Raw genomic sequence first — 24,227 nt, 5'->3', positions numbered from 1 at the left:
AGAGAGAGAGAGAGAGAAAGGGAGAGAGAGAGAGAGAGAGAGAGAGAGAGAGAGAGAGAGAGAGAGAGAGAGAGAGAGGGAGTATTGATTGCAAATTTCAAGATAGCAACATCTTGTTATTACTCAAAATTTATATCTGATATCAATATTTGCATAAATCATTTGTTGCATAATCAATATATACTAAAGATTTTTATGGAATAGATATACCCATACTGTAAGTGTATTGTATTGTGCAATTCATGCTTTATTTTCATAGTGCACCTTTAGACTTTAACATGCAAGTGACAATTTACTCATACAAATTGATTGGCCTTGTTGATACACATAACAAAAAAAAAAAAAAAGCAATGGTTACTCAAATGATTTTAACCAAAATACAAATTACATTAAAATCCTGCATACTTATTTTGAGTAAAAAACATGTTACAATTATTTCCTTTAAAAACAAAAAGTGACACTGGGGACAGCGCAGTTCAGCGGTGTGGTCTTTGCTTCATACCCGATAGGTAACTGAGTTCAAATACCAACTGTGCTGTGTGACCTTGAGTAAGTCACCTTGCCTTAGTTCACTTTGCAGTGTGGCTGATACCTGGACTATTCCAATCTTCCCTTGGAATAAGCCCTTAAGACAAATTTTTCCTTGGGGATGAATAAACTGAATTATTTATTTATATTTTTATTAATCATAGCATGAAAAAGAATAATGCAATCTTGTCACAGCAAGAACGTTGATCAAATACCAAAGAAAGGGTGCTTTTTTGAAATAAAATAAATTATGATGATTCTTTCCAATATAACAATAAAACAAATCCAATGGTCAATCATTCCACTTCAAGGGGGCAAAATTGAAGAAAGGAAAACAGACTTACACCAATGACGCACCAACAGTAGTAATCCACACTAGCATACTGATACATATAAATACTCAAAATCAACGCAAATTTTGTTGATTATTTCTAAATATCATCTTTTTTTCAAAAGAAAAAAAAATTTAACTATTAGAAATATGCTTTATTTTGTTCACGACACTACATCAAAACATATTTGTTATATCATATTAGAGTCAAATAGAAAAATAATCTTAAAAAATAAATAAATAAATAAATAAATGACCAATAAAAGGTTTATGGGGCATTGGGAACATCGAATCAGGAAACGTTTTCAAGTTATTAAAAAAAAAACAAAAATAAAAATGAAATATTCAATAAAGGATTCTCCGAATGAAAATGGATAAGAAGAAGCTCATGGCTTGATGAATAAGTAAACATACAATTTTAAGGACAGTGAATATTGCAGGTAAGGATTATCTATGTTAAGTGTTTGGTCAAATTATGTCATTTGCTGGAAACTATAAGCTCTCAAACCTCAGTTTACATTTCTTAAGACTAAAAGAAAAAACCCCCAAAAAAGGCAAATCCTAATTGAAGATATTTGAGGGTGTATCCATACCCACGATGATCATTTTAGTGAGATGATCCAATTATTAAGGAGCAGTTCAACCAATTGTTGTATACCACCTGCTGTTGTTTTTATTTTTTAATGTACATGTGTACTGACAGAAATTATTTTATTAAACAAGTCAGATGATGTATTTGATGAAATAGAATATGAGTTAAGTGAAAAAGAAAAAGGAGAAGATCATGAAAGAAGAAGAAGAAGAAGAAGAAGAAGAAGAAGAAGAAGAAGAAGAAGAAAAGAGAAGAAGAGAGAAGAGAGAAGAAGAAGAAGAAGAAGAAGAAGAAGAAGAAGAAGGAAGAGGAGAAGAAGAGAAGAAGAGAAGAAGAAGAAGAGAAGAAGAAGAAGAAGAAGAAGAAGAAGAAGAAGAAGAGAAGAAGAAAGAAGAGAAGAAGAAGAAGAAGAAGAAGAAGAAGAAGAAAGAAGAAGAAGAAGAAGAAGAAGAAGAAGAAGAAGAAGAAGAAGAAGAAGAAGAAGAAGAAGAAGAAGAAGAAGAAGAAAAAGAAGAAGAAGGAGGAGAAAGAAGAAGAGAAGAAAAAGAACATGAAATAGGAAAATTAAAAAAAGATTTTTAAAATATTAAATATTGTACAATGCAATAAATCAAACTGTAGGATCAGCGGAAGGGTGTGAACACAATCTCTTTCATAACGTCCAAAAAAAAAAAAAAAATATGAATAAAGCAAAGATATCTAAAGCATTATTTGCAACAGTTTTGGCATTACAATATTACAAAGCATCAAAAATTCAAAAGAGCAATGACATTTCATTAAAATGCATGGCATGAAGTTAACGCGAGGCAGTGCATTAATGATAAAGCATGACCATCACTGACACTGAGGCAAACTCTACAAATGCTATTTTGCCATTGATAAATAAACTAAAAGAAGAACTGATTAGAACAAATCATTAATAGAAAAAAGCATTTAACAAAAGAAATGAAAATGTTAAAAAAAACCAAAACAACTTTCGACTTAAAATAAACTTGCAACAAGACCGGAAAAATTAGCATAAAAATAGGAAAAGAAAAAATAAACAAATAATAAGGAAAATTCAAACAAAACCGGGGAGAGTTGCAGGAACTGATGGAAAATATAAACAGAAACTGAACGAATGATGACAGTATACCCAGTATGAATTAGCATCCTGATAATGGTCACCATCTTCATCTTCACCCTTAAAAAACAGAAAATTGGTATAAAATATTGTAGAAACCGGATATATATCGAGAGAGAGAGAGAGAGAGAGAGAGAGAGAGAGAGAGAGAGAGAGAGAGAGAGAGAGAGAGAGAGAGAGAGAGAGAGAGAGAGAGAGAGAGAGAGAGAGAGAGAGAGAGAGAGAGTGATTGTGTGTGAGAGAAGGTCTATTTACTCATTTGTTACTTTGAAATGACAATAACTTGTAAAAGAAAAAAAAAAAAGAGTAAGGTCTTATTACGATGTTAGAATTTAAAAACTTGTTCAGTTAAAAAAAAATTAAGAGACAATATAGTTTTATAATGAAAAAGTCATTACCAAATTTTATCATAATAACCGTAAGAGATCTACTAACCGTCTTCCCTACTTCCTAGAAGTTGGAAGAACTAAATGTTTTATTCCGTTGAGAAACCAAAACAAAAAAACACCAAAAAAAAACACACAAAAAAATCCCTCAAAATGAGACTATGATAGGGCATAAGCAGTCTCTCACAAATCTTGTATATTTAAGAATAATAGAAATCTACTTAAACAAAATAAAACAAACAAGTCAACAAAAATAGATAAAGGATAGACAAACGAAAACTTGTGAATTTAAATCATAAGAATATTATTGCATAATCATTTTTCAATTAGTGTTAATGGCAGTTCATGGTTAGCACAAACCTACTTTCTGTTGTAATTTCAGTCATTCTAACAAACACAAACAACATTTTTGTCTCAATATTTCCCACAGAATGTCGTGCAAAATCAAACATTCTTTACAAACAGAACAAGTCTAGCACTGTAACAATATTAACCCACATCTATAGTATTGCCATCGACTCATTTATATCTAAGTCAAGTCCTATCTTTAGCCTTATTAAATATTTAGACAAAAAGCAGGTGATGATTATTCTCATCGACACGAATAACAGTAACGGTCATAGCATATTTTAAGGTCAATCATTAGCACAGACTTGAACATAATCATGTCTTTCAATTGGAATGAAAAATTATTTCGTTTTTGTCCAAACATTTCAGTATATTTATCAAATACTTTAAAAAAGAGTGCAAATCACAGTTGCTGCAGAATGAATTGATGGGTTTACAATCAAAATCTGGAAACCAATTGAAATGTTTTCCAAATTCTCTCATAACCATTTAACACACACGAAACCAAATCTGTATTTTTCTAATCCTGTTTTTCTTCAAGTCAAAATTTCCCAAACAAATGTGCCTTGTATTATTTAACCTCTACTGACCAGACTGAGCTGTTGTTTTTACCCAATCATGTCTCATATTATCAATCATTTTAAAGCTACAGACTTATCTGTTTTCAGATAGTAGTGGCAATGATCCGACTCTGGCTTCATTGAAGACAAAGTCTGATTTAAGTATAATCATACCCTTTCTGTAAAGGTAAAAAGTTTTTTGTTTGTTTTGTTTTTTTTCTCTTCTTTTAATCACATAAAGAAAAAAGCCATCATGATAAAAAATTATAAAATCCTTTATGAAAAGGAGAAAAATAAATCATATAAATGGATAGAGCTTGTTCATGATATGCCTTTTGAAAACATGGAAAGCATTGTCAAATTATAAGTATGAATATGCAATAAAAAAGAAAGAAATCAATCAATGAAGACACGCAACAGCATTACGACATAAGACTTATACCTCTGATATTCCAACTTTCATTTCCTTTGTAAGCATTGAAAGAAGTAACAGAAAAATTGGTTTATTGGGTGCTGATTTCTTGTAAAAAAATAATACAATGAATATTGAAGCAATAAATGAACATTGCATCTCTAGTCTGTTTCTTAATTAATTGTTAAAAGAGGGGGGGGGGGGGATGAAATATAAAAAATGAAAAAAAAAAAAAAGAAAGAAAAAGAAAAGGAAAAGGAATATTATTCAAAAACACATCACGTTTTGAAAACCCAAGACAAAGTTATATACAGTGTTAAGTCTCAAAATTTATTCCCCTTCAAAAACATTAAAATTTTGAGTACAATAATTTACAGCAAAGGGATAATAGGCAGTTCTGCAACATCCAAACAAGTTTTCCTATTCGAATTATGGTTGACATAAATACTTGTTACTATATGAAAAAAAGGCTTAAAGATGCTCAAGAAAATCAATTTTTACACCACTTTACTGAGAAAAAGCAACTGGTAAAATCATTGTTTGAGATGAGAGTTTTGCAACTAATTTTAGGGATTAACTGCCAAAGGGTGAGTAGCAGCCCTATAATGTTTTAACATCCATTTTGGTTTCAAATGTTGGTTTGATGATAACAATAAATTTGAACAAGTGGCAAACTTTTGCCCTCATGGGTTAAAGTGGACATTAAAGAGAGACATGTAAAAAATAATATTATGCCTCCGGGATGAAGGTCAATAGGCATGGTTAGTAAATTAATCAGATATTATTTGCAGGAGTTGCTATGGATAAAATCTACTTTAAAAGGAAATCACAGATAAAGAAAAAGTGGAAAGTTTGTTTGTGTGTGTGTGTGGGGGGGGGGGGGGGGGGGGGGGGGGGGGGGGGGGGGGGAGGGGGGGGGGGGGGGGGGGGATAGCTAGCTATTATTGCTGTTTCCAAAAAGTTAATACAAGTGTGTACAGCAAGTATCTATTAAAAAAGACCAAAAAAAACAAAACAAAACAAAACAAATACCCCAACTTACCTCTGAACCGTATTCCACTGGTAATTGTTGCCTCTTTGCAGCTGAAATGCATTGAAAATAATAATTTAGATGATATAAACGGATACATTCTTTTAAAAGGTATTTATAAAATAGGAAAAGAATGCTTCTATTGAATGAATGCGTAACTATTTGATTTAATCCTCTGATCAGTGATTTTTTAATAATAACATGAGTCCATTCACATTGGACAGTATCTCAGAGCTGTGGCTTATTGCTGTCTATTTGTGATTGGTGAGGTTTGTTGATTTATAAAAATCAAGCAGTATATATAAGTCCAATGTTAAGCTGTTAAACGCTTTGAGCTTGTTGAGAAACTGGGTAAGGCTCTATATAAAAAAACATATTTTATTATTATTATTATTAATGACCATGAAAAAAAATCCCCCCCCCCCCACCAAAAAAACCCCAAAAAACAAATAAAACTAACATAAAAAATTTTAAATACAAAACACACAAATACACAAAACTTTTTATAAAAATGTATAAATTTTAATCTAATTGTGTAGAAAAACCCAATCGCCCACCTTAATTCTCTTTCCCAACTTTTTATCTCCACGCACGACCATTACCCAGACCTGCCAACTACCACGAAAATTTTGTAATATTACAAATTTTCGGTTCTAACCAAAGAACTAAATAAAGACTTTAGATTAATAAAAAATATTGACAACAAAGTTCTGGTTCCACAGCGAGTATATAATGGAGTTTAAAGCACTATTTTAACGTATTAAGTGCAAATTGGTAATATTTAAAGTTAGTTATAATGTCTACCAGGTTTTTACCCCTAAAAACTACGAATTTTCTCAATTTCAAATGGACAGGTCTGCTATTACCTTTTCCTTCACTGGCAGATCTGGCCTCCCCTTGTAAACGTTTTTCTCCATTCTGGGGGGATGCTGCCTCTTTTCCTTCCTGAAGGGAATAGGTTATGATTTAGATGCAACTTACAAATTCATAAATGTGACCCACCATCTCAAAAGGGTATTATGTCGGCTTGAACCAGATGCCGAAACCTGAATTTGTGTTTAATTGTATCAACAAAGCTTATAGAAAAATAGATTTTAAGCTTAAATCACCCCGACATAATACCGTTTTGAGGCGGAGGACCAACAAACTGGATAATGGACATGATTTTAATACCCATAGGATTTTTCTGTGTGTGAGAGAGAGAGAGAGAGAGAGAGAGAGAGAGAGAGAGAGAGAGAGAGAGAGAGAGAGAGAGAGAGAGAGAGAGAGAGAGAGAGAGAGAGAGAGAGAGAGAGAGAGAGAGAGAGTTCTAAAAATGTGCATCTTAATTAGCCAATAAGAATATTTAAAACTATCACTAATTATAGTTTTCGTAACTATCAGAAGTCATTGAATCAACTGCCCTACCTCAACAAATCAATTTAAAAAAAGGGGGACTACAAATTACCTCATTCCCACCACATAATTTCTTATACAGCTTGTGGCAGCGCTTGTGGACAGTGACACGGCAGATGGTGCATTTGAAACCTTGTCTGCCCAATCCCCAGATCCGATCGGAGCAGAAAGCACAAGCAGCTTTCTGAAATGTGAAAATTGTGAATATATATGACTTGATCTGATATTTTGTACGAATGGTAATTTTAAATTTTTTTTTGACAAATTGGGTCATTAGTGCCATCTTTTGATGCATTTCAATAATTTAAATTTCTTTTCTGATGTACCAATTTTGATTGAGCAAGAATAATTTGCCTTCAAGGCAATGTCATGTGACAAGGTATTAAAATTTGTAACGAAGTAAAGCAAGCATACACAAAATACAAGAAAAGAAGGCAACAGATACTCTTTACATATTTCAGTAATCATATCTAACGTTTTCTGAAATGAGGTGAGAAATCCAAGATTTTACTTTAAAAATTGATTGTTTGAAATTTATTCTCTAAATTCAAATTTAAAAATAAGCCATCTCATAATAAAAAGAACACAAAACAAACTTTATAAAAACAACAAAACAAACAAACCTAAACAAACAAAATGGCATATCAGACGTTGGGACAAAAGGTCATGAGGATCAACTCAAAGTCAAAGATAATACCTTATTATGAAGAAGAATGAAAATATTCTAGTTATATCAGCTGTCCTGATTTGAATATTGAAAGATACCACCAAAGTATCAGCTCCTCTAATCATCACCAAAATCCTTCTCATTTTGTGTGGATAAAAAATGGTCCACAAAATCTGAATCTAAAGAGTTAACCTGCATAAAAGTGAAGTCAATTATTTTATTTCACTATATTAAGACTCACTCTTGAAAATCTTTTGGCTTGAAAAAGGTGGCCATTCACTCGATATAGTTTCCTCCATCTTCTTGCTCCTCGACGATACATGTTCCCTGAAGATAAAATATTTAATTAAACCTTACCCATAACTTTTGATATATTTTAGTCCATCAAATAAAAATAAAATAATTATAGAACCCAGTAAAGTAAGTTAATGATGCTGCATCCTAATATTATACATATCTTTTTCAATTCAAGCTCATTGTGACAACATCAAAGGATAGAGTATAGCCTGAGCCAAACAAATCCTCTATCATATAGAGTTATATATAAAGTTATTTAGTGAATTGTATTTGTGTGTTTACGAATAACGAGTCTATCATTTCTATAATAATAATAATAATAATAATAATAATAATAATAATAATAATAATAATAATAATAATAATAATAATTACTCATGCATCATTTGGTCTAGCTCTCAAGAAATCCCCTATAGGTGGATGGTGAATTTTAGAGGCTTATCTCCCATTTACCATATTGAGAGGAGTCACCTAAATATAATGACTACATACAATTACAGATGATCACTTACGGTCTTCTCCAACACATGGCAAACCTGGTCGCTCAGGCACATTTGGAAACACTGCAGAAAAAAAGTAACCATGAATTAGATCACGTGACATATTTCATTTCTATTATTAATACAGAAAAAAAAACCCAACAAAAATAAATATAAATAGAACTGTAAATGAGCTCTATAAAAATTGACTGAAACTGAAACAGAAACTCTTCGTAGCAGAAACATCCAAAGAAACGAAATGAATAGTAAACAGCAAGCTGGCTTGAGCAAAACAATGGCAGAAAACTAATTTGTGTGGGAATTAATTAGGCTATTTACCATTGTTTCTTATAATTAGGTACCCAATCAGTGAAGAAACGGTCAACCAGTTTGTTTACAACGTGAGGCAACCGAGATGTGCTTGTAACATTTATATAACTTTCGATTTGAAGGTGTCTACATAACGCACTTCTGGTGTTAACGTTTTACTTTTTCATACTTTTACTTTCCAACAGGTAAATGTGGTCAATTTTGGCTTAGACAAAACAATGAAATTTATCGGCGGCGGCTCAGTTAAAATTGGCTACCATTGGGAGCACAACATGCGTGGAAAGTGAAAAAATAATTTCACAAAGGCTGTGTGAAAATACACTGGGATGTGTTCAGACACAGCAATTCTAAAAAGAGTCGCTTAGCCTTGACAATATATTATCCATCGTTAATATAAATGGCCCATGAGCTATGCGTAGCGCTGTGGAACATTCCTAATCACTTTACGGTCATTCAACTATGATTAATTAATTCTTTCATTCCTATTTTAAAATATTTGAATTTGACGAATTGACTGATTTCAGTTAATTAACTGAGAATTGACAGGTCTAATACAAAGGACTGAACAAGTGTGTATGAAAGGTGCCAGACAAATTAAGAAAGAAAAATACAAGAAAAAAACCATCCCAAAAAATCAGTCGACCTCGACTGGGGATCGAATCACAGACCTTCTGATTACTGGTTAGATGTGCTACCATTACACCACAGAGGCTCCTGATAGTTGGGACAATTTTATTGCCTATATTCTTCACAAGGGTATGCGCTTCATGCTGTGAACCCTCGCTTGCATCATACAATACATACATTGAACACGAGGACGAAGACATTTGAGTTGCTACATTTTAATTTTTTTTTGAAAATATCAAATTAAGAAATTAAGGAGCAGGCACCGGTGTAAGATAAAGAACTGAACAAGTGTGTATAAAAGGTGCCAGACAAAGCAAGAAAGAAAAATTAAAAAAAAAAAAAAAAAAATCCCAAAAATTCAGTCGACCTCGTTTGGGGATCAAACCTCAGATCTTAATTTGATATTTTTAACAAAAAAAAAATATAAAGGAAAGTGATATCAGCAAAACATATGTATAAAACAAAACAAAACAAATAAATAAAAAGGCAAATACACTTATCAAACAAACCTTTGTAAAAATTCTTACCATGGATATTCAGTTCGCTGTCTTTGTTGACTTCATACAATCGAATGGCTTCATTTAATTCAATCTGGGAAGTTATCGTGCATGGATCTCCTGTTTGAAATATATGAGATAACGGAAATGATTAAAATCAATCCACTTAGGCATGCAAACACTTTGATATTATGTTCATACTAATAACAACAACCTTTAATTACATCTGCTTCAGATTTATTCAAATAGATGATAACTACAGCAAGTTCATAGAATTTTTTTTTTTGTTTGTTGCTTTAGGTCTCTTCCAACACAATTGAGGTTATATGAGAGACCGCTGAAACAAAAAAAAAACAAGCAATCTAACAAAAATAGTACAAATGTCAATCAAAATCATAACCTAAAGATATCATAAGCTAAATTATAAATAACCAAGAACAAACAGGCAGAGGATTTACAGGAAAAAAAAAAAAAATATCCCTGTCAAAAATACAATCACAAACCAAAGAAGCAGGATAGGCTAGTAAAGAGAAGAAGAAACGACATCACTATCGGATCGTACACCCATGCGAACATCATAGGTATATGATTCAAGGGTGATGCTCCCATCCAACCACCCGCAAGTTCATAGAATGAATCTTTGAAATTGACTAGTGTTGCATTTGAAAAATAAAAACAATTCAAATAAATTTTCATTGTATGTCTAAAGATTGAACAAATTACAAGTATCATGTTTATAAAAAGGAATTTTTCCAATATGTAAAACTCAGATTTAAGACCGATTTTCGAAAGAGTGGTTACCATTAGTCTTGGTGATGACAAGGAATCAAATAAGTTATCATTAAGTCTAGTAGCGCGCAGGTTCAATATTGAGGACGAGCATAACCGAGTCAGTGGGGTGACGGTCCAGTATTGAGGACGAGTTGGCTTTGACACTGAGCGCACCAGTCCATTATTGAGGACAAGATCAACCCCGTTTATGAATGGAGTTGTTAACCTTTCTATATTTAGAAATGCAGTAAAAGTTTAATTGATTCTGATTGGTCAATAATTTAGCTATGTCCTTCAACTTGTTGAAGGCAAGTTAGTGGCCTTTCAAGTCATAAACAAAGCCAACAAAGAGCCCCCACCCCCATGCCCCTACCACGCTGTTTTGCATGCTCTGGTCATCTGTTACATCTCAAACAAAGGACACAAAGAAATAATGTTACCCACGTGTGTGTGTTTGTAGAAAATTCCTTTATTACACGTGTGCATCTGTACGTGGGCTCTTGTTGTGTATATGCGTGTGTTAGACGAAAACTAGGCTAATGTGTGTAGCAATAAGGTGTAAAGCCTTGCTCCCTCTCATTCCACCACTCAACTATTCGTAATAGAAAGATGACTGTTGAAGGTTTCATAAATTCTTACTAAGTTTGCTCTCTCAATAAATATCTTATTTCCCTTTAAGAAAATGTAAAGGTTGTACTGTAAATTATTGCTATTAGCTCAAAGAAGTATATTTTCTGGGATGGGTGTAAACATTGAAAAACTGCTAGGCGAGCTGCCATTGTTTCAACTGATCAGCTGTAGCAACTAGGCACTGTCCAGTGTAACTTCCGGAATGCAAGGCCGCGTCACTTGAGTTAAACTAGATATTGGTCATTAGCATACCAAAGTGACAAATTAGGGAGCAGGCACTGGTGTAAGATCTGAAAAGGTGTGTAGGAAACAGTGCCAGATAAAGCAAGAAATAAAAATACAATAAATTCCTGTGAAGAATATAGGCATTAAATTTGTCCCAACTATTAGGTAACATCTGTGGCGAAGTGGTAGAACATCTGAGTGGTAATCAGGATGTCTGAGGTTCTATTTCCCAGTTCTGGAAGACTGATATTTATGGGATGCTTTTCTTTTTTGTGTGTGTATTTTTCTCTCCTGCTTTGTCTGGCACTGTTTTATACACACTTTTTCAGATCTCTATCTTACACCAGTGCCTACTCCCTAATTTGTAATTTTGATATTTTCAAAAATCAAAATGAAGCTACTCTAATGTCTTTGTCCTCGTCCTCTCATGTTCAATGTTTATGTCGTGTGATGCAAGCGAGGGTTCACAGCGTAAAACATGTACCTTCGTTAAGTATATAGCGATTAAAATCATTCCAACTATCAGGTAACCTCTGTGTTGTAAGGGTAGCATGTCTGACTGGTAACCAGGAAGTCTGAGGTTCAATCCCCAGACGAGAAAGACTGATTTTTCTGATGTTTTTTTGTTGTTATTGCTTTGTCTTGCACAGTTTCAAACATTTTTTCAGACAGATAATAATAGCACAATATAATTAATTATTTTGGTACTAGCAGTGCAAGGATAGTTGACTGACATTTCGAGATTGTAGACAGTGCTGATATTATTGATAACAACAAATAAACCTACCTTCTTCATCGAGCCATTTGACTGTAAATGGCTGAACATCATCGAATTTGCATATGTCTTTTATTTCTGCACAGAAGTCTGGATATTTGACGTCATTTTTAATGTTGGTCACCAAAATGTTCCTGTGAATGAAAAAGATGATCGATCAATAAGTAATAGACAATTAATACAAAAATAACAATAACAATACTAATAATAAATAATAGTTATTATTGTTATAATAAATAATAATTATTGTTGTTATAATAAATAATAATAATTATTATTATTATATAATTAATAATAATAATAATAATAATAATAATCGTCAAAATAACAACAATAACAATAAATTAATTTTTAAAAATAATAATAATAATAATATGAATAATATAAAAGCATGTTTTCTTTATACTGTCTAGCTCAATGCATTAAACATTTATTTACATTTTCATTCATAACTAAGATTGTAGAAAAGTCCCATTTCAATATATCACTAATTAAGGTCTAAAAATTGTAATCAAAACTGAGAGTGAGGGACATAAACTTGTGATGATTATGAGAAACACAGACCCATTGTATCCAACTTTCATTCGCACTGAGGTGTCGATGTCATCTGTGTCTAAAGTTGGCATCATGGACAAGAAAATGGTCTCCAGCCACGTGTTCGGGTAGCAGTTCTGCTTTGGTCTCTTTGTAAAAAAAAAAAAGAGAAAAAAGAAGACAATCCTTCAGTTCAAGCAAATTCTTAGAAACAAAGTATATCCCTGGCCCTAAATTAAAAAAAAAAAAATAATAGCAATTTAAAAAACAAAAAACAAAACAAGCATAACAGACAAAACGTGTAGATGGTGATAAAAAATGAGTTGATTTGTTTTTAATCCCCAAAAATGTTCAGACAGAATTTTTCTTGAACAAAGTTGTACTTATAGACTTAATATAGTACAGAGGGAAACTTGTAACCTCATGAAATTTATAGAAACAGATAAAAATAATAAATTGAAAAAACAAAAACAAACAAAAAACAACAACAACAAAATCAAATTGAGATATATACATACATATATGTATGTAGGCTTCGACTTTTCTGATCTCGTCAAAGTAAGTAACAATGAATAGATTTTTGCACCTTGTTCACGATCATGAAACATATATAGAAATAATATGGTAACAATATATGTGCAAAGGGCATGTGCATCTCCAAAGGCCAAAATAAGATTTTGGGATCCGATTCTTGGAGGGAAAAAGAATAGTATGCTGAAAGTGTGTTGATAATCTAAGTGGCTGTCATTATTCCCAGACGCCTGTCTGGGGATAATAAAAATTCGTTATCCCCAGACAGGTGTCTGGGGATAACCAATTTTTGTTATCCCCAGACACCTGTCTGGGGATACTATCCCCAGACGCATGTAGCAAGTGGGCAGAAAGATTTTATGCAAAATGCCAAACTAGGCGTGAAAAATACCAAATATTCTGGAAAAAATACTAGTGGTTGTGTCCCAAAACAGTTAATATATCAAGTGATATTTAACACAAGATGAAAGTAAATAGTGATCAAATGTCAAATCCAGCTCTTTAAAAAAAAATATTTTAAAGCAAATGGATCAATGAAATTTCCTTTGTTACTTTGATCTGACAAACTGACAAACTGGCAATTCGACTTTTTATTTTCAGGAAGAAAGTTGTTAATCATCAAATCTGTTCATAGTCCACCAACCATTTAAATTTTCATTACCTACCTACCTGTTAACTTTATTGATCATCTCTTGTTTCTATAATTTGCTCATTCTGGCCACAATTTTGGGGACCACCGGGAATAATTTTTATGTCGCGGACGAATTCCTAGGCCATGGTGTTGTTCGCCCCAAAGCCCAAAACCCACACCTGTCATTTTCCTGTCTGCTTCGCACAAGACAATACAATTTAGTATCACACGTCCACAAAACTAGATCCAACAACATATTTTTATTCGAATCAGAGATGAAAATAACTACCAAAACAATTAAGCAAAAATGGTGGAAATATGTTTAGCTCATATATGAATTTAAAATATTCCGATAGCGGTGTGGATAGGCAGCTCAGTGGGTTAGGCCACCTTTCATTTTACTCCTTTTAGCTGCACAGATTCGACCCAGTCGCGACCCCCCCCCCCCCCCCCACACACACACTGTCACAGTAAAGGTTGTTCACAATTATCTTATTAAATTTTATTTTATTAAGAACTGAATTCATCTCACTCCAGTTATATTTCGGTAGGCTTAGATAAACTTTACCTTCTAATATTAGATCGTCTTTCCTTTTATAGCCTTCCCTCGAATTAATTTCTAATTAGTGAATACTTTTCGTTCTACATTCTGTCACGTAGCCACTTATTATAAAAGCTGATAGGTCTAACATTCGACACTCACTTCTCTCTACAATCTATGCCGGACGGCCAGTCGCTCTATTCCTTAATACTGGAAGATCTTTATCTTTTGGTACTTTGTAGATATTATATCTACACCATTAAGACGCCGGAACTTTTAACTTTGATTGTATAATCTTCAAGGATCAAACCCGAGCCCGCTGTCAAAGAATTACACAATAACCCCTTACCAGTTGCCTGGAAGTGGAATTTTACGAGCCCGAGCCTGTTATCAGACGAATATATCATCCAAGCCTGTCAACTGCCTGGAAACGTAAACTTACGAACCTGACATATTATCATAAGTTACGTAATATATTCACATCTCTATTTGTAACTGCCACGATCACTGTTTATCTCTTTTAATTAATTTTCATCATTATTTTTATTTCATTGTAAACAATTCGTTAATTGTTTTTCATTTATAGTAACTAGTAAATTCTGGGGCCTCATTCTACATATATCTATTTCATCTAACTTTAAAGTTTAAATTGTAAAACTCTTAATTGCCCCACTTGATGATATTTTAATTGAACTCCCTATTTACAGGATTAATTTTTTCTTTTTCATTTCTTCATTTAAATGGAATAGCAATTTATCCATTCATTCTTTCATTCAAATTGAATAGCATTTTATTGATTCATTCCTTCATTCATTTATTCATTTATAAATTATTCATTCATTCATTGTTCATTCATTTATTTATTCATTCATTCATTCATCCATTCATTCGTTTATTCACTCATTTATCCAATCATTCATACATTTATTCCTCCCTTCATTCTTTCATTCATACATTATCCATTCATTCATTTAATCATTATTCATTCTTTCATTCATACATTATCCATTCATTCATTTATTCATCTATTCACTCAGTTTTTCATTCATTCATTCATTCCTTGTCCACTTTGTTATTATATCACTCATTTCATTTTGTTGTTTGCCTCATTCATGAATTGTTTTCAATATGTTTACATTCCATAACGATTCATTCACCTATCATCCAATCACTCAGTGTTGTGAACACATTTTGTAACTATTGTAAATCTTACGATATTTTATTGTTTTGTATTTCAGACATCACTGTTAAACACTCTTCAATGCCTAATTACAATTGTTGAACAACCATTGAACAAGAGAGAGGTCCCAGCCACGAACTGAGTTGGTAAATATATCCTTCATTATTCTCTTTTACATGAGTTGGGCATCACATAGTAACTATAGACATCGTGATTTGTTTTGCATAGTGATTTGTTTTAAATGCATTTTTGGCATATTACTGTTACCGAAAACCACTTATATATTATGTTCTGAAAAGTGAGTCTTTAAAAACTAAATAATAATAAAAGGAGTCTACTAGCCGTCGTGTTATATTTAGTGATAGATAACTTGGGATTATTTTGGCATCCTATTATTGTTATCACACTCTAGTATATTAGCGTCATTGCGAATAATTGTACACAAACTAGCGACGAGTCACAAACATTGGTGATAAATTTTTCGTAGTAACATAGTTTAGAGTACACGCGATTGACACATTGTTATTGACACAAGTCATAATAACTCCGCATTGTATTGACACATTGCTTTAGAAGATATAACGATAAAAGGCATCAAATTCAACATACATAATAAGTTGAAATAAGAGAGAGAGAGATTTCTAAAAATAGAACAGTTCATTCCAGTAAGTGCAAATAAATAAAACAGTCAGTAACAGTATCCTGTCAATATAATATATATAAAATATCGTAACTAATTTATTGCAAAAATGGAAGCATATAAAAGATACTTAAGTCTCGCAAAGGACTTAGAAATACCCCAGGAAAGAATATTTTCATGGTGCGAAGAGAAAATAAAAGAAGAAAAAGAAGAAAGAATTCGTAGAGAAGAAAATGAAGAAAGAATTCGTAGAGAAGAAAAAGAACACGAAAGAATTCGTAGAGAAGAAAATGAAGAAAGAATTCATAGAGAAGGAAAAAAAGAACACGAAGAAAGAATTCGTAGAGAAGAAAATGAAGAAAGAATACGTAGAGAAGAACGAGAAGAAAGAGTCCAAGAAAGGGAACTAAAAAGACAAATAGCTTTAGCAGAAGAAGAAACCAAAAGGACCCAAATGATGCTGGAAATTGAAAAAAACAAAAACCGGTCATGAAAGAAAACATAATAATGATGAATTTTTCGTGAAACTTCCACGCATGCCAACATACGATGAACGCTCAGACTGTCTAGAATCCTTCTTACACCGATTCGAAGTTCAGGCTAAAGGTTATCGTTGGCCAGAAAGCAAATGGGCCACAGCCTTGATTAACTGCTTATCTGGAGAACCGCTAAAAGTTTTCTATACCTTAACAACTGAAGATGCAGATGACTATGGTAAAATTAAAGACGCTCTACTAAAAAGATTTAGATTAACGGAAGATGGTTACCAGGAAAGGTTTCACACTGCAAAACCGGAAAGTGGAGAAGACTTTAATACATTCGTGAACCGAATTACTCAATTTCTAAATCGGTGGCTTGAGTTGGCAAACGTAAAACAAGACGACTTTGCAGGCCTTTACTATCTCACGCTGAAGAATCGAATCTATCAAGCTTGCAACCCAGATTTAGTCGCATTCTTTAAAGAGAGAAAGCCAGAAAACTTGGACAAATTAAAAATCTACGCAGAAAACTTTAACAGCGCACATCCATTGACACCCCTTAGCAGAACATTGAAGGAACCATACTACGCTGCCGCTGCTCAGAGTCCATGTACACCTAAAGTTCAATACTCAAATAGAACGAGCCGATCAATCACTCGGAACACGCAAGTGAAACAAGATGATCATAGTAACAAACTATGGAACAAACAGTTCAATAGAGACCATAGCCGATCCTATCAGAACAAAACAAGAAATAGCACTGACAATAATACTGAGTATAAGAAAACCAACAAACCTATAATTAAATGTCAATATTGTGGAATGAAAGGCCACACAGCAGACAAATGTTACAAAATCATGGGATATCCAAAAGAAACTGCAAATGCATCACTCCAAACAAGTGTAAATAATCAGACACGAGTAATGTCAGGAGAAAATATAAATGTGTATTGCGTGAAAGGTATGTCACTTTTAACAACAAGATATGAAGTGAGTAGAAAAGTGCCAGAAGACAATAGAGAATAAAAAATTTTTTCGCGGCGGTGGTGGGGTTTGAACCTGCGACCTTATTGGTACGACAACTCCGCCTGGCAGGTGAGAGCGTGGCTCTACCGTGTGAGCTATCCACGAACACTTAAATATTCGTTTCAAACCCAAAGTCATTTCTAGATCCCCCTCTCACCCACTTCTTGAGATCGCCGATTCGTTCACCACCATCGCGAAGTAATTTTGACCAGCAGTTAAGCTTAATAGCCAATATTCTCATCACAAACATATAACATAGAAACGATTGAGACATGGAGTATGCTCCGGTGTATGGGGTGAATTTTTTTAATTCAGAAAAGTGAGTGGAGCAGGCACTTATGTTGGTAACAACAAGATATGAAGTGAGTAGAAAAGTGCCAGAAGACAATAGAGAATAAAAATTTAGAATCTAGAAATGACTTTGGGTTTGAAACGAATATTTAAGTGTTCGTGGATAGCTCACACGGTAGAGCCACGCTCTCACCTGCCAGGCGGAGTTGTCGTACCAATAAGGTCGCAGGTTCAAACCCCACCACCGCCGCGAAAAAATTTTTTATTCTCTATTGTCTTCTGGCACTTTTCTACTCACTTCATATCTTGTTGTTACCAACATAAGTGCCTGCTCCACTCACTTTTCTGAATTTAAAAAAATTCACCCCATACACCGGAGCATACTCCATGTCTCAATCGTTTCTATGTTATATGTTTGTGATGAGAATATTGGCTATTAAGCTTAACTGCTGGTCAAAATTACTTTGCGATGGTGGTGAACGAATCGGCGATCTCAAGAAGTGGGTGAGAGGGGGATCTAGAAATGACTTTGGGTTTGAAACGAATATTTAAGTGTTCGTGGATAGCTCACACGGTAGAGCCACGCTCTCACCTGCCAGGCGGAGTTGTCGTACCAATAAGGTCGCAGGTTCAAACCCCACCACCGCCGCGAAAAAATTTTTTATTCTCTATTGTCTTCTGGCACTTTTCTACTCACTTCATATCTTGTTGTTACCAACATAAGTGCCTGCTCCACTCACTTTTCTGAATTAAAAAAATTCACCCCATACACCGGAGCATACTCCATGTCTCAATCGTTTCTATGTTATATGTTTGTGATGAGAATATTGGCTATTAAGCTTAACTGCTGGTCAAAATTACTTCGCGATGGTGTTGAACGAATCGGCGATCTCAAGAAGTGGGTGAGAGGGGGATCTAGAAATGACTTTGGGTTTGAAACGAATATTTAAGTGTTCGTGGATAGCTCACACGGTAGAGCCACGCTCTCACCTGCCAGGCGGAGTTGTCGTACCAATAAGGTCGCAGGTTCAAACCCCACCACCGCCGCGAAAAAATTTTTTATTCTCTATTGTCTTCTGGCACTTTTCTACTCACTTCATATCTTGTTGTTACCAACATAAGTGCCTGCTCCACTCACTTTTCTGAATTAAAAAAATTCACCCCATACACCGGAGCATACTCCATGTCTCAATCGTTTCTATGTTATATGTTTGTGATGAGAATATTGGCTATTAAGCTTAACTGCTGGTCAAAATTACTTCGCGATGGTGGTGAACGAATCGGCGATCTCAAGAAGTGGGTGAGAGGGGGATCTAGAAATGACTTTGGGTTTGAAACGAATATTTAAGTGTTCGTGGATAGCTCACACGGTAGAGCCACGCTCTCACCTGCCAGGCGGAGTTGTCGTACCAATAAGGTCGCAGGTTCAAACCCCACCACCGCCGCGAAAAAATTTTTTATTCTCTATTGTCTTCTGGCACTTTTCTACTCACTTCATATCTTGTTGTTACCAACATAAGTGCCTGCTCCACTCACTTTTCTGAATTAAAAAAATTCACCCCATACACCGGAGCATACTCCATGTCTCAATCGTTTCTATGTTATATGTTTGTGATGAGAATATTGGCTATTAAGCTTAACTGCTGGTCAAAATTACTTCGCGATGGTGGTGAACGAATCGGCGATCTCAAGAAGTGGGTGAGAGGGGGATCTAGAAATGACTTTGGGTTTGAAACGAATATTTAAGTGTTCGTGGATAGCTCACACGGTAGAGCCACGCTCTCACCTGCCAGGCGGAGTTGTCGTACCAATAAGGTCGCAGGTTCAAACCCCACCACCGCCGCGAAAAATTTTTTTATTCTCTATTGTCTTCTGGCACTTTTCTACTCACTTCATATCTTGTTGTTACCAACATAAGTGCCTGCTCCACTCACTTTTCTGAATTAAAAAAATTCACCCCATACACCGGAGCATACTCCATGTCTCAATCGTTTCTATGTTATATGTTTGTGATGAGAATATTGGCTATTAAGCTTAACTGCTGGTCAAAATTACTTCGCGATGGTGGTGAACGAATTGGCGATCTCAAGAAGTGGGTGAGAGGGGGATCTAGAAATGACTTTGGGTATGAAACGAATATTTAAGTGTTCGTGGATAGCTCACATGGTAGAGCCACGCTCTCACCTGCCAGGCGGAGTTGTCGTACCAATAAGGTCGCAGGTTCAAACCCCACCACCGCCGCGAAAAATTTTTTTTATTCTCTATTGTCTTCTGGCACTTTTCTACTCACTCCGTCACTTTTAACACAAACTCACAAGTCAGGATCGCTATTTTTTTGTGAAGGCAAAGCTAATGGAACTGATTGCAAAATATTGAGAGACACAGGATGCAGTACAGTAGGAATAAAAGCATCTTTGATCAATGACGAAGACAAAACTGGAAAAACGGTACAATGCATCACATTCAGTGGCACAGTCGAAACCTTTGAAACAGCTAATGTGTACATAGAAACCCCATACTATACAGGAATAGTGGAATGCTGTATACTTCCCAACCCCGTCGCTGATGTTATTGTTGGCAATATAAAAGGTCTTAAAGACAACCCAACAGATGTAAAAGAATGGTCATTAACCCAAGAAACAGCTTGTCTAGCAGAAACAATAAAGATGACTAAGACAACAGAGAAGCCAATGACTATTTCTCTTGAACCACAACAATTTGACAGGAACACGTTCATTGAAGAACAGAAAAAGGACCCGACTTTAACATCATATTTCAATATCGCAAACAAAGGGACGAAATCAAAAGTTGAATACATCATTGAAAAAGATATTCTGTTCAGGTTACATAGGAAAAGAAACAAAATAGCTAAACAACTGGTCACGCCGAGTATTTACAGAAACAAAATCCTTGGAATAGCGCACGATTCAATAACTTCTGGACATCTTGGGAGCTCTTCCACATTGAAGAGAATATCCGAGAATTTCACATGGCCTGGAATTACTAAAGACGTCCGAGAATATGTGAAATCGTGTGACACATGCCAAAGAAGAGTCGCAAAAGGCAGAATACGGAGATTGCCATTAGAGACAACCGCAGTTATTGAAAAAGTTTTTCAAAAAGTTGCAATTGACATTATAGGCCCTTTAACAAAATCAGATAGAAACCATACACACATACTAACACTAGTCGATTACGCAACCAGGTGGCCAGAAGTGATAGCATTGAAATCAACTACATCGGATCACATAGCTGAAGCATTGATGACAATTTTTACTAGAATAGGCATACCAAATGAGATACTGTCGGACAATGGACCCCAATTTACATCACATATGATGCATGAAACCATGAAACTCATGGGAATCCAACACTCATTCACAACTCCCTACCACCCCCAAGCAAATGGTCTTTGTGAAAGATTTAATGGCACTCTAAAGAATATGTTAAGAAAAGTGTCAGCAGAAAAACCAGATGATTGGGACAGATACTTACCAGCAATCCTATTTGCATATAGAGAAATACCCCAAGAATCTACAGGCTACTCCCCATTTGAGTTGATGTATGGACGATCACCTCGCGGCCCGATCAATATAGTAGCCGACATTTGTAAAGGGAATGAGGAGGACAATAACAAAATTATGTTTGCTTACGAATATGTAAGAAACCTGAAAGACAGAATAGAGGACACGTGTAAGCTAGCACAGGAATCCGTCACTAAAAAAGCAGAGAAATACAAGGAATACTCTGATCGCAAAAGCAAATCAAGAAAATTTGAGATTGGTGACAAAGTACTAATACTCTTACCAGATGACTCGAGTAAACTTTTAGCTACATGGAAAGGACCATTCAAAATAACAGCAGTAAAATCTAATGTTAATTACGAGATTAAAATTAACAACACAACAAAGACATTCCATGCAAATATGCTAAAAAGATATTTTGATAGAGACACAGTGTCGCAACCTATGTTTACTAATATCGAAGCTTCAAATGCAGGATTAATCATACCGTTGGTCATGGGACACATACACCCGAGACAGAAAAACAAACAAAAATCGCACAATTGCAACCACCTAAGACAAAAAAAGAAGTACGCAAAGTACTTGGGCTCCTAAATTTTTACAGGAAATACATTTACAACTTCGCGCACATCGCGACACCGCTAACAAATCTGACAAAGAATGAGTCACCGAACAAAATTGTTTGGACAGAAGCGTGTCAGAATAGCTTTAACCAATTAAAGGCATTACTCTGTTCAGAACCAATTCTTAAATTACCCGACATGTCAAAAGAATTTGTTGTAAGAACTGACGCGTCTGATAAGGGCATCGCAGGTGTACTATTACAGGAGCATGAGGGAACTCTAATGCCTTGCTTATATGCAAGCAGAAAATTATTGGACAGAGAATCACGATACTCTGTAATAGAGCGTGAAGGACTGGCCATCGTCTTTGCTTTAAAGACATTCAGCAGATATCTACTGCTAAAAGAGTCTGTGGTCGAAACGGACCATAAACCACTCACGTACATAAGAAATAACAAAATGAATAATAGTAGAGTACTAAGGTGGAGTCTATTTTTGCAAAATTACTCTTTCAGTATCTCTCACATACCAGGCTGTGAAAATATTCACGCCGACCTACTTTCTCGATTAGTGTAATGACGTGAGAAGGGTATAACTTAACCTCTCATGCATACTGTTAGTTACCTCGCAAATTATGCCAAATCAGAACGCACAATTTCGATAATTTTATTTGTAAACATGATGACCCAACTTAATGTAACATTGAGTATTGTTTGGATATATATACCATACCCATTCATGATTTGGGAAATCTTCTCTTTATCTATTATTGTTATGAATTTTCATTCATTAATGATTAATAATTGAAATGTCAATATTTCATTTACATTTTCATTCATTTCATCTAGTAAATTACCTTCATATCATCGACTTAAATCATGCTTCATTGCCATCCCTATTGTTTATCACAATGATTTGTAATCACATTGCCATCATGTTGTTCATCACAATGATTTGTAATCACAATCTTTCATTGTTATTGTCACCCATTCATATACCTACGTTAGTATAAACATTTCCATGTCTAGTTAATAAATAATTTAATTGTAGCACAAATCATAACAATGGATTAATGCTAGAGTATCATGATAGTAAATTTACTTAGTTTGTAAAAACTATCTTTCCCATAATGGTTAAAGAGTATATTTTAAACGTGGGTGGGGGGTGTCACAGTAAAGGTTGTTCACAATTATCTTATTAAATTTTATTTTATTAAGAACTGAATTCATCTCACTCCAGTTATATTTCGGTAGGCTTAGATAAACTTTACCTTCTAATATTAGATCGTCTTTCCTTTTATAGCCTTCCCTCGAATTAATTTCTAATTAGTGAATACTTTTCGTTCTACATTCTGTCACGTAGCCACTTATTATAAAAGCTGATAGGTCTAACATTCGACACTCACTTCTCTCTACAATCTATGCCGGACGGCCAGTCGCTCTATTCCTTATATATACTGGAAGATTTTTATCTTTTGGGACTTTGTAGATATTATATCTACACCATTAAGACGCCGGAACTTTTAACTTTGATTGTATAATCTTCAAGGATCAAACCCGAGCCCGCTGTCAAAGAATTACACAATAACCCCTTACCAATTGCCTGGAAGTGGAATTTTACGAGCCCGAGCCTATTATCAGACGAATATATCATCCAAGCCTGTCAACTGCCTGGAAACGAAAACTTACGAACCTGACATATTATCATAAGTTACGTAATATATTCACATCTCTATTTGTAACTGCCACGATCACTGTTTATCTCTTTTAATTAAATTTCATCATTATTTTTATTTCATTGTAAACAAATGGTTAATTGTTTTTCATTTATAGTAACTAGTAAATTCTGGGGCCTCATTCTACATATATCTTTATGCATAGTCGAGTAGCTCTTTACTCACTTGAGACCATGACACACACACACACATTATTTTTTTTTTTTTTTACTTTTTCTTTCTTTCTTCCCAATTGATTTTCATTGTTTTCACTTTTGTTCCGAGTTCCGAGCAAGAGTTTTTTTTTAATCAGTTGAATTTTTTATTTCTCCAATAATATTATTTCATTATTTAATTTGCTCTAGATCTATTATTGTTTTTTTTTTGTTTTGGTCAAATATAATAATAATATAATAATAATATAATAATAATAATAAAAATTTGAATATTTGTTATTATTATTACTATTACCATCATATCATTATTATATTATTATCAATAATAATATTATTTTTATTATTAATACTCTTATTATCATACTATTACTATTATTATTATTATTATTATTAT

At 34.1% G+C, this 24,227-nt stretch overlaps 1 protein-coding gene across 5 annotated transcripts in view; it reads right to left on the bottom strand.

Moving 5' to 3' along the window:
• LOC144970844 (protein kinase C iota type-like) overlaps positions 1–24,227 on the bottom strand; it is a 46,758-nt gene that overhangs the window by 19,791 nt on the left and 2,740 nt on the right. For 2 of the 5 annotated variants that reach the window (XM_078910931.1, XM_078910932.1), the window contains exons 2-11: positions 12,568–12,686; positions 12,016–12,137; positions 9,633–9,722; positions 8,182–8,232; positions 7,614–7,699; positions 6,758–6,889; positions 6,177–6,255; positions 5,323–5,363; positions 4,311–4,334; positions 2,587–2,634 (exon numbers count right to left, since the gene is read on the bottom strand). In XM_078910931.1, the coding sequence (XP_078767057.1) occupies positions 2,587–2,634; positions 4,311–4,334; positions 5,323–5,363; positions 6,177–6,255; positions 6,758–6,889; positions 7,614–7,699; positions 8,182–8,232; positions 9,633–9,722; positions 12,016–12,137; positions 12,568–12,632 (738 nt within the window). In that variant the 5' untranslated portion in view covers positions 12,633–12,686. The remainder of the gene's footprint in view (positions 1–2,586; positions 2,635–4,310; positions 4,335–5,322; positions 5,364–6,176; positions 6,256–6,757; positions 6,890–7,613; positions 7,700–8,181; positions 8,233–9,632; positions 9,723–12,015; positions 12,138–12,567; positions 12,687–24,227) is intronic. The other 3 variants (XM_078910934.1, XM_078910933.1, XM_078910935.1) reach the window with 3 other exon arrangements.

The sequence above is a fragment of the Berghia stephanieae genome, chromosome 4, assembly GCF_034508935.2.
Source record: "Berghia stephanieae isolate SIO BIC M18660-M18661 chromosome 4, UCSD_Bste_1.3, whole genome shotgun sequence".
NCBI classification, from domain to species: domain Eukaryota; kingdom Metazoa; phylum Mollusca; class Gastropoda; order Nudibranchia; family Aeolidiidae; genus Berghia; species Berghia stephanieae.
This window is presented reverse-complemented; position numbering and strand designations above follow the sequence as displayed.